This window comes from Mesocricetus auratus, unplaced genomic scaffold, assembly GCF_017639785.1.
Source record: "Mesocricetus auratus isolate SY011 unplaced genomic scaffold, BCM_Maur_2.0 Super-Scaffold_100676, whole genome shotgun sequence".
NCBI lineage: Eukaryota > Metazoa > Chordata > Mammalia > Rodentia > Cricetidae > Mesocricetus > Mesocricetus auratus.
The window spans coordinates 77,270,254-77,287,571 of NW_024429266.1; the positions used below are offsets into that span (position 1 = coordinate 77,270,254).

General features: G+C 36.7%; 1 protein-coding gene across 8 annotated transcripts in view; it reads left to right on the top strand.

Annotated features, from left to right (window-relative positions):
• Relch (RAB11 binding and LisH domain, coiled-coil and HEAT repeat containing) overlaps positions 1-17,318 on the top strand; it is an 88,873-nt gene that overhangs the window by 6,875 nt on the left and 64,680 nt on the right. For 6 of the 8 annotated variants that reach the window (XR_002385164.2, XM_005081455.4, XM_005081456.4 and 3 more), the window contains exons 2-5: positions 5,237-5,326; positions 14,144-14,215; positions 14,325-14,380; positions 14,473-14,586. Coding sequence is in view for 7 of the 8 variants with exons in the window: in XM_005081455.4 (XP_005081512.1) it covers positions 5,237-5,326; positions 14,144-14,215; positions 14,325-14,380; positions 14,473-14,586 (332 nt within the window). In the remaining variant the exon portion in view is untranslated. The remainder of the gene's footprint in view (positions 1-5,236; positions 5,327-14,143; positions 14,216-14,324; positions 14,381-14,472; positions 14,587-17,318) is intronic. The other 2 variants (XM_005081457.4, XM_040737378.1) reach the window with 2 other exon arrangements.

The following is a 17,318-nucleotide window of genomic DNA, read 5'->3' on the forward strand; positions in this document are numbered from 1 at the left end:
TATGACAAAATGGAATACTTAAGAGTTGGAATATTTTTAATTAATTTATTTTATGTACATAGGTGTTTTGCCTGCATGTGTGTCTAGGCATCACATATGTGCCTGGTACTCCACAGAGGTCAGAAGCCATCAGGTCTCCCAGAATTGGAATTGCAGGCAGCTGTTTACACTTTTTTTTTTTTTTTTTTTTTTTTTTGGTTTTTTGAGACAGGGTTTCTCTGTATTGTTTTGGAGGCTGTCCTGGAACTAGCTCTTGTAGACCAGACTGGCCTTGAACTCACAGAGATCCACCTGCCTCTGCCTCCCAAGTACTGGGATTAAAGGCATGCGCCACCAATGCCGGGTTTGCAGGCAGCTGTAAACCACCTAGGTCCTCTGCAGAAGCAAGTAGTACTCTTAACCCTGAGCCATCTCTTCAGCGCTAATATTTTTCTTCTTTGACATTATAATCATTACTTTTAAAGACATCACAAAATTTTTTCCTATTATAAAATTACTGGCATAGAACTTTTAAAAAATGGGAGCTAGGTGTATAGCGTTGTGCTGAAACTGTTGCCTAGCAACCATGTGTGAAGCCCTGTGTTTGACTCCAGCATTACCCATCCCCCCAAAAAAGGGGGGAGGACAGAGGTTTTTTTGTTTGTTTTTCTTTTTTAGGCAAGATCTCATTTAGTAACTTTAGCTATTTTAGAATTCACTTTGTAGACCAGGCTGACCCAAAACTTACAGAAAAATAACTACCTCTGTCTCTCAGTACTTGAATTAAAAGTATAAGTTCCCAGCAAGAGAATATTTTTCAGTGGCTGTAATGATACCAAGCTAAAAATTAAATTGTATTTGCCTTCCCTAAAGTTATTCCCTGTTATATAGGTAAGTTCTTTAAAACTTTAAAGGAATAATACTACCAGTATAACGGAAAAAGAATGATTTTACCATGACTAAAGAGGTTCTAGCTTAGGCATTAATAATGGGTATATAGGAATATTAGGAAGACTTAGTAAAATATTAAAAGATGAGTACTTAACATAAAATATGTTCCTATGCCTATAATTCCAGCATCCATAAGGCCAAGACTAGAGGAAGGAAGACTTGAGAGTTTAAGGACAGCCTGGGCTACATGGGGAGACCTTGTCTCAAACCAAAAAGAAAGTTATGGTGAAGTCAACAATCAACATAATTCTACCATTCCTTTAAAAATCAAGTGTGAAACAGAGAGCTCTAGTATCATAACACCCAGAATGTAGGTTGATAAAGATCTTTCTTGTGTTCATGCTTTTTATGCACAGTATGGAGACATCAGAATAGCTAATAAGGAGCTATATAGTTACTTTTCAATTGCTGTGATAAAATACCCTGACCAAAAAAAAAAAAAAAAAGTAACGTAAGGAAGGAAGGGTTTATTTCGAATTAGAGTTTGAGGGTACAGATCATTATAGCAGCAAGAGCTTGAGGCAGCTGGTCGCATTATTAAGGAAGCAGAGAGAGGTGGATGCTTGTGTTTAGCCAGCTTTCTCCTTTTTAGATGATTCAGCATCCTAGCCCAGAGAGTGGTGCCACTCACAGTGGATGAATCTTCCAACTTCATTTAACCTCATCATGATAACCCTGTACAGACATTCGCAGAGGCTGGTCTCCCAAGTGATTCTAGAACCCATCCAGTGGCTCATTAAGTTGCATATTGCAAGCAGTATACTTTTCCCTGGATTTTTTAAAACATTTATAGAGTATTTATTAGAGGTCAGTATTTTAAAATGGGATTTCTATCTTTTGAACTAAAACTTAGTAAGACTTATAAACCCTAAGAATACAGTTTGAAATTTTTTTCATATAATGTATTTTGATATTTTTCACCCCCCCCCAGTTCCTCCTAGATACTCCCCATCTCCTCACACACCCAACTTTATGTTCTCTCTCTCTCAAGAAAACATGCAGAAAAAAAAATATATATATGTATATATGTAAACAGAAACCAAAACATACAAGTCAAAAACCAGTAAGACAAAAATACACAATTGAGTTTGTTTTGTTACTCAACTACTCCTGGGTGTGGGGCCTAAGAATGAGCAATATACCCAGCGAGACTCCTTTGGAGGAAACTTAATTTTTCCTTTGCCAGTGGATATCAGTTGCAGATAGATTCTTGGGTAGAGGTGGGACCTTATGGTCATATCCACCTCTCATCACTTAAACCTGTACAGACTTTGGACATGTGACCCTGCTCTGTGTGAGTTCATATTTGCATCAACCCTGTTTTGTCTGGAAGACAATTTCCTTGGAGCTATCCATCATCTCTGGCTCTTGCCATATCCTCTTCTGCATAAGTCTCTGACCCTTGAAAGGAGGAGTTTGATGAAGGCATCCCCTTTAGCACTGAGTGGTCCAGAAACTCTCCCTGCACATTTTCCAGTTGTGGGTCACTGTGTTAGTGCCAATCTACTGCAAAATCAAGCTTCTCTGGTGATAGCTGAGTGAGACACTGATCTGTAGGTAGGTATAGCAGAGCATCATTAGGAGTCATTTTATCGCCATGTTCTTTTGATAGAATAATGTAGTAGGTTTCCCTACCCACCCTCCCTGGCCCATGGCCTGTCTAGTCTGAAGTTCTTGGTCACTTCCACATTCTCAGGCATGTGTTCCGTTTTCATAGAGTGGGCCTTAAATCCAATCAGATGATAGTTTGTTACTCTCAAAACAATTGTGCCACTATTGCAGCAGTATATCCTGCATGTAGTTCATTATTGTAAGTTATAATGCTTATAGCTGGGTAATATTGATGATTACTTTTCTCCTGTGATACCATGTAGAGTGCCCTTCAGTACCATGAATACTAGTCAGTAGGAAGGAACTTCTTGACTTCTCTGAGATATTAAATGTTGTCTTCAGTAGTAGACCCTTACCATTAGGTTGTGGAATAGTGTGGTGTTTGGATGGTTCCATGGGGCTACTTTTAGCCAATAATTCAATGATATGTAACTCATTGCTGGCCCTGAAGGTTTTACTTGGCGTCATATGATGTCTAGTTGGGGCATTGCTTCTCCTCTTATTTGGTGACATCTCCATATGGTTTTTCTAAAGCCCTTTAGTACTTGTTGTCCCTCCCCGTATTCATCCTTTATCCCCGTCTCTCATTCCCCACCCTATTTAATCTCCTATTCTATCCTCCCCTTTGTCTCCCCTTGACAATATGTTGCATTTCCCTTTCTTTAGGAGATCCTAGTAGCTTATTAGGTACCTAACTTCTGTGTTTATTTGGAATGTATTATACATATTAAAAGCTAACATTCACATATAAGAGCAAACATACAATATTTGCCTTTTTGGGTCTGGGTTACCACACTGGGGATTTTTTTTCCCCCTAGCTCCATCCTTTTATGTACAAATTACATTTTTCTTAACAACTCAATAACATTCCATCTGTAAATATACTTCATTTTCATTATCCATACATCTGTTGGTAGACATCTAGACTGTTTCCAGTTTCTAGTAATTATGAATAGGGCAGCAATGAACATGAAAGGGCAGGTGTCTCTGTAGTAGGATGTGCCCAAGAGTGATACAGATGGATTTTGAGGAACTGCCACTCTTATTTCCATTATAGCTGTACCAGTTTGTACTCCTACCATCAAAGAATAAGTGTTCCTCTTTTCCTACATCCTTGCCAGCATGTGCTATCATTTGTTTTACTGATCTTGCTTATTCTGACTGGGGTAAGGTGAAATCTCAAAAGTTTTTTGTTTTGTTTTTATTTCCGTGATGGCCAAGGATGTTGAACATTTCTTTGTTTCTTAGCCATTTGTGTTTTATCCTGAGAACTCTCTGCTTAATTCTATACCCATTTTTAATTGGATTGTTTTTGATGCTCAGCTTGTTGCTGTTAAAGTTCTTTATAGATAGTAACCCTCTAAGCTGATCAGTTTTGACAAATGACTGCATCTGTAGTGACCCATGCTCCTATGTTGTGTATGTCAATGGCTGTTTTCTGTCAGCCTTTAAAATTTTTTATTCTTTTGATTATGATATTCCTAAATGTCTATGCTCTGTCATCTAACTTTTAAAATCTGTATCTGCCCAACCTCTTGTTTTACCTGTTGTTGTGTCCATTTCTACATATCTTAGACATTTTGTTATTCCATAGAAACAATACTATTTATTTGCATCTAATTCATTCATCTGTCATGTTTATTCTATTATACCCTGCGTTGAACTTTCAGTATGAAACATTTGCTCTTTACGTCAATGGATATTTTGCTAGAATTTTCGTTGTATTTTCTATATTCTGCATTGGGGGGGTTGGAGCTAGGATTTCCTATCCTTTTTTATTTTGTTATTCTATTGTTCTACTAAAACATCATGACCAAGACAACTTGCAGGGAAGGGTTTATTTTAGGCTTAAGGTTCCAGACAGATACGTGTCCGTGAGGATGGAAAAGTATGGCAGCAGGCAAGCAGCCATGGGAGCATAAGTAGCTTAGAGCTCACACCTTGCATAGCAAACAAGAAGCAGAAGGAACCTCCCTGTAAATGGTGTATGGTTTCTGAAACCTCAAAGCCTGTGTTCAGTGACACACTTGCTCCAGCAAGACAACATTTCTAAAGCCTCCCTAAACACCAACAGTTGTGGACTGAGTATTCAAATGCCTGAGACTTATGGCGGGCATCTAACTCAAGCCACCACACCTTCACTCACTAAACATAACTTTAACAGCTCTTTTAAAATGTTTGTGTCCTGATTATCACATATAGCTTGGCCTGGAGTTGATCCTATTTGATCATATTTTCTCTTGGGGCTAAATACACTTTACTGTTCTTGTGTACAGAGTCATTTTGGACTGCCTGATGAACAGTGTGTTTGATAGATTGTGAGGACTGGCTTGGTCTGCTTTTTTCCAGTGTCTCATGTTTTCAGTCAGCAGTAATCCAGCTCCTAAGTCTACAAAGTCTTTCAGGTGGCAGTTCAAACAATTGTCTGGTTGATTGACTGGTTCTGGTTATACTACTTGTAATATGTTCTATGTATGCTTTGTTCATAAGTGGGCCAGATAGTTGGGTAAGGAAACATAATTATCTAAAGTAGCTAAATTGGTTTTTGAGTATTTGTAATATTTTTGTTTGGTTAGTTAGTTAATAGAATTTCTAGAACTTATAGTTTTATTAAATGACAATAAATAATGGGTACTTGAATTACTCCCTTGTTTTACAACTAAGTAAAAAACTTTGTTACTTTTCCTTTTTATAGATCGAGCTGGGAGCATTAGTACTCTTGATTCTTTAGACTTTGCAAGATATTCAGATGACGGTAACAGGGAAACAGATGAAAGAGTAGCAGGTGAGTAAGACTGGAAAGATAGATTTGGATTCTTTGACTTTCTAGAAATAATAAAATGGCTTGAGGAATTATCTTCTTCCTACCATATCTTATATTAATATACATAGTTATTATACAAAGTTATGTTTCTGATTTCTAATTTGTTACATTGGAGATGTCCCAGCCTGCAGTTGCACTGGTGTTAGGAGTTTTAGGGGATAAACCTACAATTTGCTAACTTTTCCTAGTAGCAAGCTAGTTAACAGCTGCTATAAAGCAGGCTTATGTTATCAGTTGCATAGTTCAAAGGTAACTGTACCATAGCCTCATTCCCTTGATACTCCAAGCCAAGGCCAACATTCACATTTATCTACCAGTACTTTACATTTTTCTGTTCTGATTGTTAGTTCGAACTTTGACCTGAGTTCTATGAATGCTCCATAGCTCTCAAAGCTGTTTCCAGAAATTCCTGAGTTTCCTGTGAGGCCTGGTACAACAGGGTCTTTCAGGACCCTGCCCATTCTAATAATTACTCTTTTCTAATTGCTTAGTTATTCATAGCAATCTCCTCTCTTCCTATCCCCACCCTCTTCCTCACCATTCCTTCCTATAGATATCAAGATATCAGTCATCACTGGATCTGTAGAGCTTCTGAGGACCAATTTGTCATATACTGTTTTCTGTCAGTATTTGATGCCTTTGAGAATTTCCATAGAATCTACCCTGGAATCTGCCAGTGTAAAAGCTGTGCCTCCTTGGGTGCAAGTATCGGGTTCTTCAAGGATATGGCTTCCTGTGTTTGAAGTCATTCTATTTAGTGTTACAGGAATTGTTTATTAGACTTTGGCCAAGAGTGAGGCATCAAAAGCAGGATTTAAACCCCAGTAGGATTTAGAGGGCCGTAAGAGACAAATATCTGTGAGGGTAGAATAACTCTGAATCTACACCTATTATTAAAGGATTTTTCTTGCACATACTGGGACAAGTTTGTTAAGGCCTACACAGTGCTGTCCTACTATTTCTTATAAGGCACTTGCTTGCTCCACTCTAAACACTGAACGCTTATTGTCTCGTTGAAGCATCACCACCTACCCACAACAAACTAAGGCCCTGGGAAAGATTGTACTAGACCTAAGCAGGAGAGCAAGGATTCAAATTCAGATAGCTTAGCAATGGAGCCCACAATTAACTGGACCATGTGCTACCTCTTGATGTGAGTGAAGCATTGTGTTTGACCTAATTAAAAATTCCATTCCAATATATGGTTTCCAGTCCTAGCTTAAGACTAGAAACTTGATATTTAAAACTCACAGTATTATATAAGTTGGGGTGACGGTTATTGTTTTTAATTCAACCAAAATTAAGACAGTATAAATAGTAGTAGTATCAGTTTAATGAAAAGGTCACTGTGAGAATTTAGTGTGACCTGTATTTTATAACTGCTTTGTTGTGAGTATAATTTAGCAACAGTCATCAAAATATCAAATCAGGCATAGCAACTAACAGCTATAATCTAGCGTTTAGACAGCTGAGGCAGGAGACTTGCCCCAGGTTTGAGGCTAGCCCAGGTCACACAGTGAGACCACAACCAAAGAAAAGAATAAGGAAAAAACCCTACAAATAAGCCGGGCGTTGGTGGCGCACGCCTTTAATCCCAGCATTCGGGAGGCAGAAGCAGGTGGATCTTTGTGAGTTCAAGGCCAGCCTGGTCTACAGAGCAAGTTCCAGGACAGCCTCCAAAACAATACAGAGAAACCCTGTCTTGAAAAAAAAAAAATCACATCTGTAAATATCTAACCTAGCAAATCAACGGGAAAGTTAATTGAATAAACTCGGGATTGGTTTATCCTAGTGTATCATTTGTTATATAATTATATATAAATATGTTATATAGTGAATATTAAACATTTTATACCATTTATGGTAAATATATGGTATTTCAGGGGGAGTTGTTGCTGTTGTTGTGATTGCTGTTGTTTGAGATAGGTGGTTCTCAGGAATCCTAGGCTAGCCTGGAACTCATTATGTACCTGGATATGACCTCAAACTGCTAGCCCTCCTGCTTCTACCACTCAAGTACTGGGATTGCAATTGTATGCCACCACTACTTAGGTTGTTTGACTGGGGATCAACTCCATTGCTATAGCCTCAAGACCCTGTTTAGTTTTTAAAAGTCAACATAACAGGTTTTATTTCTATATGGTTACATGATAGAAAATAATTCTTACTAACAAGTTAGCTACATGATTGTGTTCTTTAATTTCCATTTGAAGTTAGAATCCATTAGATTAAACCAGATTGAAGAGTTTCTTGTTATTTGGGTGTTTGCTGATTTCTAAGTAGCAGAAAACATCTTTAAGAAGCAAGCTTTGAGCCATTGCATCTGCCTTTGTATCAGAATAGCAGTGAGAAAGTTAGTAACCTCTCCTCCATGTGCTCACTGATGGAGCAGTGGACCTCATCCCACACACCTTTGCACAACAAAGGTTAGAATGTGGGTCTGAAGAGTTGGCTCAGCAGAGTAGAACACAGGTTGTGTTTCCAGAGGACCCAGGTTCCATTCCCAGCATCTGTGTGTCTCACCTTGGTCTGTATAACTCCAGTTCCAGCGGCTCTAGCGCCCTCTTCTGGCCTCTACAGGCACCAGCCAAACAACAAACATTTGTACAGGCAAAAACACCTATACACATAAGTAATTAAAAAATAATGTTTTGAATGTGGATGTTTTGATGTTATATTTTTAATCTTAACAATATATTCTACCTGTAATTTTGGGGAGCTAGTCGTGTTCTCTTTACTGAACTGTGCTGGTGGGCTATAAACATCTTCATCTTCCTTAGAGGAAGAACATAGAATTCTAGAAAACAGCTTTCAGTATATATGGAACAAAGTGTGTGTATATGTGAGGCTCTAAGAAGTTAATCGCATTCTCCAAAGACTTTGATTCTTTGTTAATCATTTGTAGTAACTTAAAAGTGAATCAAAAGACCAGGGATTCAGGAAAGATAGATGATTGTCCTATCTCTGTCATTAGATCATATGGAATCCTCAATAATATAGATAACACAGGTCCAGAATCCATTGTCCTGCCAATGTGGGTTTGTTGATGTTTGAGGACCTTTTGTTTGCATTTTTATTTATTTGTTTGTTTGTTGTGGGTTGGGTACATCTTGTGCAGCCCGGTCCAATCTTGGCTGGCTTTGAACTCCTGATCTTCCCACCTCTGCTCCCAGGTACTGGCATTGCAGATGATGCATTGTACTACCACCCATGGACAGCTGCTGCTATTCATAGGACAGATATTATATTTGTTTTCTTATTCTTCTACTAAGTTTTAAAAGTCTAGTTATTTTCTCAGTCCTATAGAGTTTCTTTCAGAGACATGTCCACCGCTCTCACATCTACCTCTCTCCCCTCCACCCTCCAGGTATTGGACCTAGGACCTCATTCATGTACTTTCCCATTGAGCCCTAGACCCCAGACCCTGGGATATCCCCTCTGCTCAGTGTTTATAGAAAATACTTTACTTAATATTGTTAACAGTTCTGCAAAATAAGTAATGAAATATTTATTTTATAAATTAGTAAAATGATACTTCAGAGATTTGCCAGTAATGGGAACACAAAGAGTTTTATTTACAAAGGCCACTATGTCTTTTAGAATAAGCTGTATCTCTGAAAAAGTGCTTATTTTTATGGATATCAGAATTTAATCTTTCCTAAATAAAATTATTTCAACACACTTTCTGTTTAAAGCTTTTTATTATTGGCACTTTTTCAATCAAGTATACTTTTTCACATAAAATTTAAGTACTAACAGGCATCAAAGCAAATGAACTTAATTTTAATTTTGTTAATAGGTGGCTGAAGTTTTCTTAAAGATAACATAGATTTGTTATATTCAAATTGCTGTTATTTAGCTTATTTTATGCATTTTGAACAGAGAAGTGCGAAGTAGTTTCTGCTCTGTTCTATTGTGTTATAAGATTGCTTTGGAATTGACAGCTGTGGCTTTAATCACTGTATAACTATGACTGGGAAAATAGCTCCGCCTGTAATGTGTTTGCCTTGCAACCATAAAGAATTGGATTTCATCCTCAATACCCATTACAAACGAAGAAAGAAAAAAAAATGGGTACGCATAGTGGCATGTACCTGTAATCACTGGGCTGAGGAAGAGTCCCTGGGGCTCTCTGACCAGCCCAACCAACCTACTTGGAGAGTTCTAGGCCAGTGAGACACTCTGTATCAGAGAACAGCATAGGATCACACTTGAGAAAATAACACAGGAGGTTGACCTCTGCGTCTGACAGACACAACCATGTGCACACAGTTATTCACACCTAAGAACCTGCTTCACAAGATCCATCTTTTAACATCACAGTTGCTGGTTTGGTTGTGTATCCCTGCTAAAGTGTAACTTCTGTGTTCCCACACTGATGAAATATGAAGGGATACAGGGAAAGAGCTTCCAGAATGCTGGAGAGAAGAGTCATTGTTAGTCAATTCCATACATATTAGTTGAGTACTTGTATTTCAAGTGTTATGCTGTTCTCTTCTAAACTCTGAGATCTTGCCTATGGAATCTCTATCCCCTATCCCCTAGGAAACAAACACTTAGTAGCATCCATGGTCTTGTTCCTTGAGCGATGACCAAGGCAATATCTATATTTCACTTCCTTAGTAGCCTCTCTGTTTTGCTGGAATATATCTGTCTGAACTAGGTTGGCCTCAACTCTAAGGTCTTCATGCCTCAACCTTCTGAGTGCTGGGATTGCAAGCATGTACTGCCATACCTAGCCAGGCACTTTTCTTTTTCTTGTTTTCTTTTCTTTCTTTCTTTCTTTCTTTCTTTCTTTCTTTCTTTCTTTCTTTCTTTCTTTCTTTTTTTTTTTTGACACAGAGGGTCTCAGTAGATAACCTTAGCTGTCCTGGAGCTCATTATGTAGACCAGGCTGGCCTCAAACTCCCAGAGTTCCGCCTGACCTCTGAATCTGCCTCCCAAAGCCTGTGTCACCATGCCTGACTAGGAATTTTTTTAAGACCTAATTTCTCTTATTCTGTGTATCCCCCTAGATACAAAAAAAAATGAAAGAATATGTGTGCTCGAAGTGTATGTGTGTGTATTCTTTCCTATTAGCAGAACCTTTTGATTTTATTTTCTTATACTGAACCTTATATGAATCTTATGATTTGATATCATTTAAAATTGGATTGGTGAGGCAGGCGGATCTCTGTGAGTTCGAGGCCAGGCTAGACCGACAGCCTCCAAATCAATACAGAGAAACCCTGTCTCGAAAAACCAAAAAAAAAAAATTGGATTGGTATTCCATCAAGGTTAAGTATAGCATTCTGGAAATAGATTTATCTGCAATTTGTTATCATGGGATTAAGGTAGGATCTGAAACGGGAAAAAAATATTGTGTTTGGGTGGCTAAGTTAAAATAAAGGCAGTTGTTATTAAATTTTTGTGGATTTTAGATTTTCAAAGATGTATTTTGTGATAGTAATAAGTTTTACAAACAAAGGGTGGGGGCAGGGCTCATGGATAGGAAAGTTTAGGAGGATAAGGTTTTCTGCAGTAAGTTTCTCTCTTTGATATTTGAGCATCTTAATATTAGTATATACATAATAATATATAATGTCACAAAAGTTTGACATTTGGGCAGTACAGAGATGGTTGAGATGAATTGCTAGTTACTAAATCAATGTGATTTGGACATTAAGTGATGGGAGGATGAAGACCACATGTAAGTGATGCATAATCTCCCAGCTTCCCCTAGTTGACTTGCAGACCAACTCAGTGAATGGAGGTACCATTAATGGAGAGATACCACTCAGGGCAGACCATATATGAAAAGAAAATAATGCAATTCTATTAGGACCAAATACAAAACTTAGGAAACATTCAAGGGGCATATCTTGGAAATAAGGAAGTAAGATTGTATTGGTGAAAGGGTTTCAAGATTGTGATCATTAAAGAAAGCCACAGGAATGCATGTCCTGAGTGGTTAGGTAACTTGAGAAAAGGCCCAAGGGTGATGATGAGAAAAACCAACTCTAAGACAAGTGATACAAGAACCTGAACAGAAAAAACAATAATGAAAGGTATTTTTTCCTTCTTTTAAAGGATGGGAAGAAAGAGCTGCTCTTCCAGCCTCTTAGGGGAATATAGAAATAGAAATGCCTATAAATTGCTCTGATATACTTATCATTAAGTTACGTGTAGTGGTACAATTTGTTTGTTAAGCCCAAAATAGGCAGGGAATTCTGTAAAATAGGCAGGGAATGTTTGTAGTCATTACATTTAATCTCATTAAGATCACCTTATTTTGGGTTGGGCAAGGAAAATGAGCAGATTGGTTGCTGGTTCTTACAGCATTTTATATAAACACATACCCTTATACACTTTTGATTTTGATTTTAAGAACTGCTTACAATTTGTTCCTGAGTAATGTCTCCTTACAGGGTAATTCAGTTTGCACTTCAATCTAGTGTTTCAGAAGACAGATTAATATATGTAAAAATATTGTGTGGCATTAAGAATTTTAGCATGGAAAGGAGAATAAAAAGTAATGAGGGTAAAAATCAAATACTTTATATCCATGTATGAAACTGCCGTAGAACCAATTTTAAGAAGAGCATCTTATAAAATTCTCTAAATCTGTATTTGCTTGGTTATATTCTACTTTTATAGAGACGTGCTACAGCTTCAAGCATAAAACTCTGTCTTTTAGAATCTGTGTTGTATACTGAGAAACATGCAGCAGAGTGAATTCATTTTGGAAGGCTGTCTTTTCAAAGCATTGGTATCTTCTAATGGCATTTGGCAATATGTATGTAGATGTTTGTAAAATATAAATTCTTGCCGTCTGACATGGGTTTTTCTGGCTTTCTGTGCCTAATCATTCTTTGTTTTGTTCCTGGTCACCAGTTTAATTTGAGTATTCCCCATTTTGTGTTTTAACCAGTTTCCCCCCTTTTTTTTCCTTGCCTCCCCCACTTTTCTATCATTCTGGTGTAGGGCATTTCTGATCTGCAATTGTTCTGTAATATACTTTGGACAATTTTAAGTGCTATTGAAAGCATATGTGTATACTTTTACCTTATGCATAATCTAGTTAGGTGCTTTTTTTCAAAATTTCGTAGAATTTTGAAAAAATTTTAAGAGGACAAATTTCTACATAATTGTATTCTGTGATGTAGATAATCTTACTTCAGCATAACTTAAGGAGGTTCAAGAAATTGCAGTTGAGGGGAAATGTCTTGGCTTTGCTGCACAGCAGTGGTTGCAGATCAGCTTTGCTGACTACCAATGGCACATAGTGACTCGGTGCCCTCCTAGTGCTTTCGTTGCTGCTGCAGTTAAACTCTGTGCATCAAAATAGATGGCTGACATAGCTGTGACTCAACTACATCTTAAGTTTTTATTGAACACATGCAAGCTGAGTGAATCCCAATTTTTCCATATATTTTTTATAGCTTTTTTTATTTCTGATGCCATTTCATCTTTTTTTTTCTACCAGTCAATCATGGCAAAGTTGCATTTCTTAAGATGAAAATTAAATTGTCTAGTTTTTATTCAAAACAGAAATTACCATTTGTGACAAAGATCAATTAATTTTCCCAGAAGTAACATTTTCTCTCAAATTTAAGCTTGCTATTTCTTAAGCACAATATCTATAAATTTAGAAAACTTCACAGTTAATACACATGCAATTCAGTCTTGCTCAAGATAAATAACATCCAAAGTTTAATAAGAGGTATTCCCAGGATCCGTATTATTTTACAATCATAATATATGATAGTAGAAGAAACCTTTGACTTTTAATAATCCCTCTTAACAGAAAATAATCTATTTGAAGACTTATAAAAATCCTTTTAAATTCTTCCTAATTTCATTTAGTACCCTTAGATAATTATACACAAGTACTTTAGAGGTGATTGGTGTATATATAATCATTTGCTTTAGGATTAAATCATTTCTATTCCTTGGTATTAAATGGGAACTGAACTAAAACCTTTAGACCTTTTTTTTTTTTTTTTTCAATTTTCCTTGACAGAGTTTCTCTATGTAACAACCCTGGCTGTCCTGGAACTCAATTTGTAAATCAGGCTGGCCTCAAACTCATGGAGATCTGCCTGCCTCTGTCTCATGAGTGCTAAAGGCATGTGCCACCACCACCCAGCCTTTTGGTCCTTTTTTTCGGTATGTCTTTAACCTATCTGCTTGTTTCTAGAAAACACGCTTTCTTGTAGGAAAATGTATAAGCTTACAACACTTGTTGTACATTGAAGCTATACCCCTCAACTTAACAAGAGGTCTAGCCATTAATGTTTCTGTAGTCAGAGCATTCTAAGCAGTACATTTCAAAACAACTTAAAACTCTGGGGTTTTTTGCTTTTGTTTTTTTTTTATAAGGATATTTGCTTATTTTTCATGTAATTTTTACTACCCTCCCCCCAAATTATGTTAACCAAGAATAATTCATTACATTTTCTTACCCAAATTGACCAAAATAACAAGTGCCCAGATTATTAAATTTTTAATTACCTAAATAAAAGTAGGTCACAGATTTTATTTTTAATAGCTCTATTCCTTGTCAGACAGCTAGAACATACACCCCTAATTCTGCTAAAGCTATGGAAAGCGATCACCAGTTTGCTTGCAAATCAACTCTGCTGCATGCGTTCATAAGTTTCATAAAAATTGCATGCTTTCTGTTTTCAATACAAATTGTGTTTTTTTTCATACCCATCTTTGCTTTTTATTTTTTTATTTTTGTTTCCCTTTTCTTGGTTGGATGCCTGTGTGTGTTTAATCCAAATCCCTGTCCAGTCCTGGAGTTTGAACTACGGAAAGCCAAGGAGACCATTCAGGCCCTCCGAGCCAACCTAACAAAGGCTGCAGGTGGTGTACATAAAACTTTTTGAGCCTTTTCCCACTTTTACAATGTAGAAGTAGCTGAGCTATTTTTATGTGTAAAATAGTAAAACATTATCTTATTTTATCCCACCAGAACATGAAGTTCCTTTACAGGAACGAAAAAATTACAAATCAAGTCCTGAAATTCAGGTGGGTGAATGACACCAGTTATCTCCCATCTAGCCCAAGTGCCAAAGGAGCAAAGCTCACATTTTCCCATGTGTCTTTTATTTTGCTTCCAGGAGCCAATCAAACCTCTTGAAAAGAGAGCTCTCAACTTCCTAGTCAATGAGTTTTTGTTGAAGAATAACTACAAGCTTACATCAATAACCTTTTCAGATGAAAATGATGATCAGGTAAAGTTACTGTTTTGAGTCATGTCTACTTTTAATTTACTTTGTCTCTCAGCTTAATTATTAGCAGTTATGCCTACAGTAAGATTCCATGTGGGTCATTTCTAAGAGCAAAGCTGGTACTTCTCAGTTTAGTATTTCACTGGCTCACAGATCTTTTCTGTTTTGTAAGTTTTCTAAATAAGACTTAACTCTCTTCCCAGGTAGATTTTTACAGCTTGAGAGTAACTGTATAGCTCCTTCCTATTTGTGTGCATTATAAAACTGAATATTTACTTGGTCCTACAGAATAATGCATAATTAGAAATTGAGTTTGACTATAAAAACTTCTTGAGTAGCACTGTAATTCAGATGTTCAACAGCATAGTTAGAAATGTTTTGAATGACAGTATATATGATGTAATTGGTTCTCTGAATTGGGCCTTGCAGATGTAAATGAGAGAGATTTTATTATGAGGGAAGCAGAAGGCTGTCTTTTTTATCTTTGTTCTTTCATTTACTTTGTGGTACTCAGCAGACACCTTACCTTTGAAGCTGTACTCTTCTCTCAGAGACAGTTTTTTTAAATGAAGGTTATTCCTTTGATTCATAAAATCTCCTGTGGATATTTTCATAGAAATAGATGTTCTCTAAAGGACGTAGCAGTTTACTTCTTCAGTTATCATATGTTTAATAAGACTTAAATATAATACAACTAATTGTGTATCACTTAACAGGACACTTTCTGAGAATATTGGCAATCACTAAGTGATTTCACCACAGTGAAATTCATCATCGTAAATTATATTTACACAGACTCAGCAAGGTATTCTAATTCTACAGGAATATCATTCATATGTGAAGTCTGTCACTGAATTTGATGCAGGGTGTGGCTTATGGCTATAAATATTAATTACCACATGAGCTTTATACTTTACTGAGCTTATACTATGTAAAAGACATTAAATATTTACCAAACATGAATACTGTGGTTATAATTTATTAATCATGGTTTTTATCATTAATTAACAGTGAATAGTAAATATTTACAATGTAAGAAATGTTGAAAAGTAAAAAGGAAGATGGAAATGGGGAAAAAAGAATAAACAGCAGAAAGGACAGGTCAAACAGTATAATGGTCTCTTTAAGTCTAGACTTGTCAATTCCGACTTTTAAATACAAACAATTGATCCTGCTCAGTTAAGGGTCAGAAAGAATCAGCGATATTGGCATTACTTCCTCAATAATTGACAAGGAAATAGCTTAGGATGTAGAAGATAGATCTGTATTCCTTCATCAATTAAGATTTGACATTAATTAAAATGGAAGTGACCAAATTAAAATAGTGTAGCCAAAGCAACTTTGATACAAAAAAAAAAAAAAACAAGGAAGACTGGCCTTCTCGACTTAAAAGATAAGATAATCACAGCATATTGTGTTGTTATGTAGACAAGTAAACCTAGGAACCTATTCCAGTATAAGCCAGAGGTAGATGTGCATGGGGTCTATTGATTTCTCACAAGTGCAAAGTTTACCCCATACAGGGAGGGGTAAATGGTCGTAGAAAAACTTGGTGTCCATGAATAAGTGGGACTGAAACCACATTCTGTACCATCCATGAAATTTAATTCAAAATGAATCAGAGTTTAATATGAATCTATAAGGCTTATACGGGTATATGTAAGAGGATGAATCATACAGTTTTGAGAAATAGATAACATTTCTTAGATATGACACCAAAATCATGGTGTTCAAATGTACTGTCATTAAAATAATTTTTCTGTTTTTAAAAGACTTTTTGCTGGTGAGATTGCTTAGCAGATAAAAGTGTTTGCCACCCAGTTCTGGGAACCTAAGTTTAATTCCCAGGACCCATATAAAAATGGAAGGAAGAACCAACTCCTTTGACCTCCATAATTGAGCCGTGGCATGCATGTCCAGACACTCTCATTGTCGCTAACAATAATAATAATAAATTATTCTTAAAGCCATTCTTGGAGCTGGGTGGGTAGCTCAATACTTAAGAGCTGCTTGTTCTTCCAGAGGACCCAAGTTGGGCAGTTCATACCCACCTATAAATCCAACTCCCACCCTGGCTTCTGTGGGTGCACGCACACACGCACGCGCGCGCACACACACACACACACACACACACACACACACACACACACACACTTAACCTGTACCCAAGCACAGATATATACACATAAATAAAAACAAATCTGTTTTTTAAACCACTGTTGAGTGAAGAGGCAAGCCATGGACTGGGTGAAAATATTCAAAAGTCAACAAAGGATTTGTTAAAACTCTCTAAACTCTTTTAATAAGAAATAAACAGAATTTTTTAGAAACACAAGCAAAAGAATTATATGCATGCATCCTGAAAAAGGTATCTAGATAGAAATGAACTTATGAAAGTTACTTAGCTCCTTTTCCTTCAAAGTTGCACATACATTGAGATGCCACACACTTAGGATGGCCATGACTGAGACTCAATAGAGTGTGCATGACTTACACAGATTGCAATAAAGTGATGTGTGCAATAGTCATTTAACAATTTATATAAGCTAAGATTGATTTATTTCTTATAAGCCAGCACCAAGAGATCTTTAAAAACATTTAGCTAATTCTTTAAAAAAGTCCTAAGAGTTAATGAATGTTATACCCAGTTTATAGGTGGCCCTTTAAACCTAAATTAACAGATAACTCTAAGCAGAGAGTAGGAATGTTGTATTTAGGTCTGGTTTTCTCCAAAT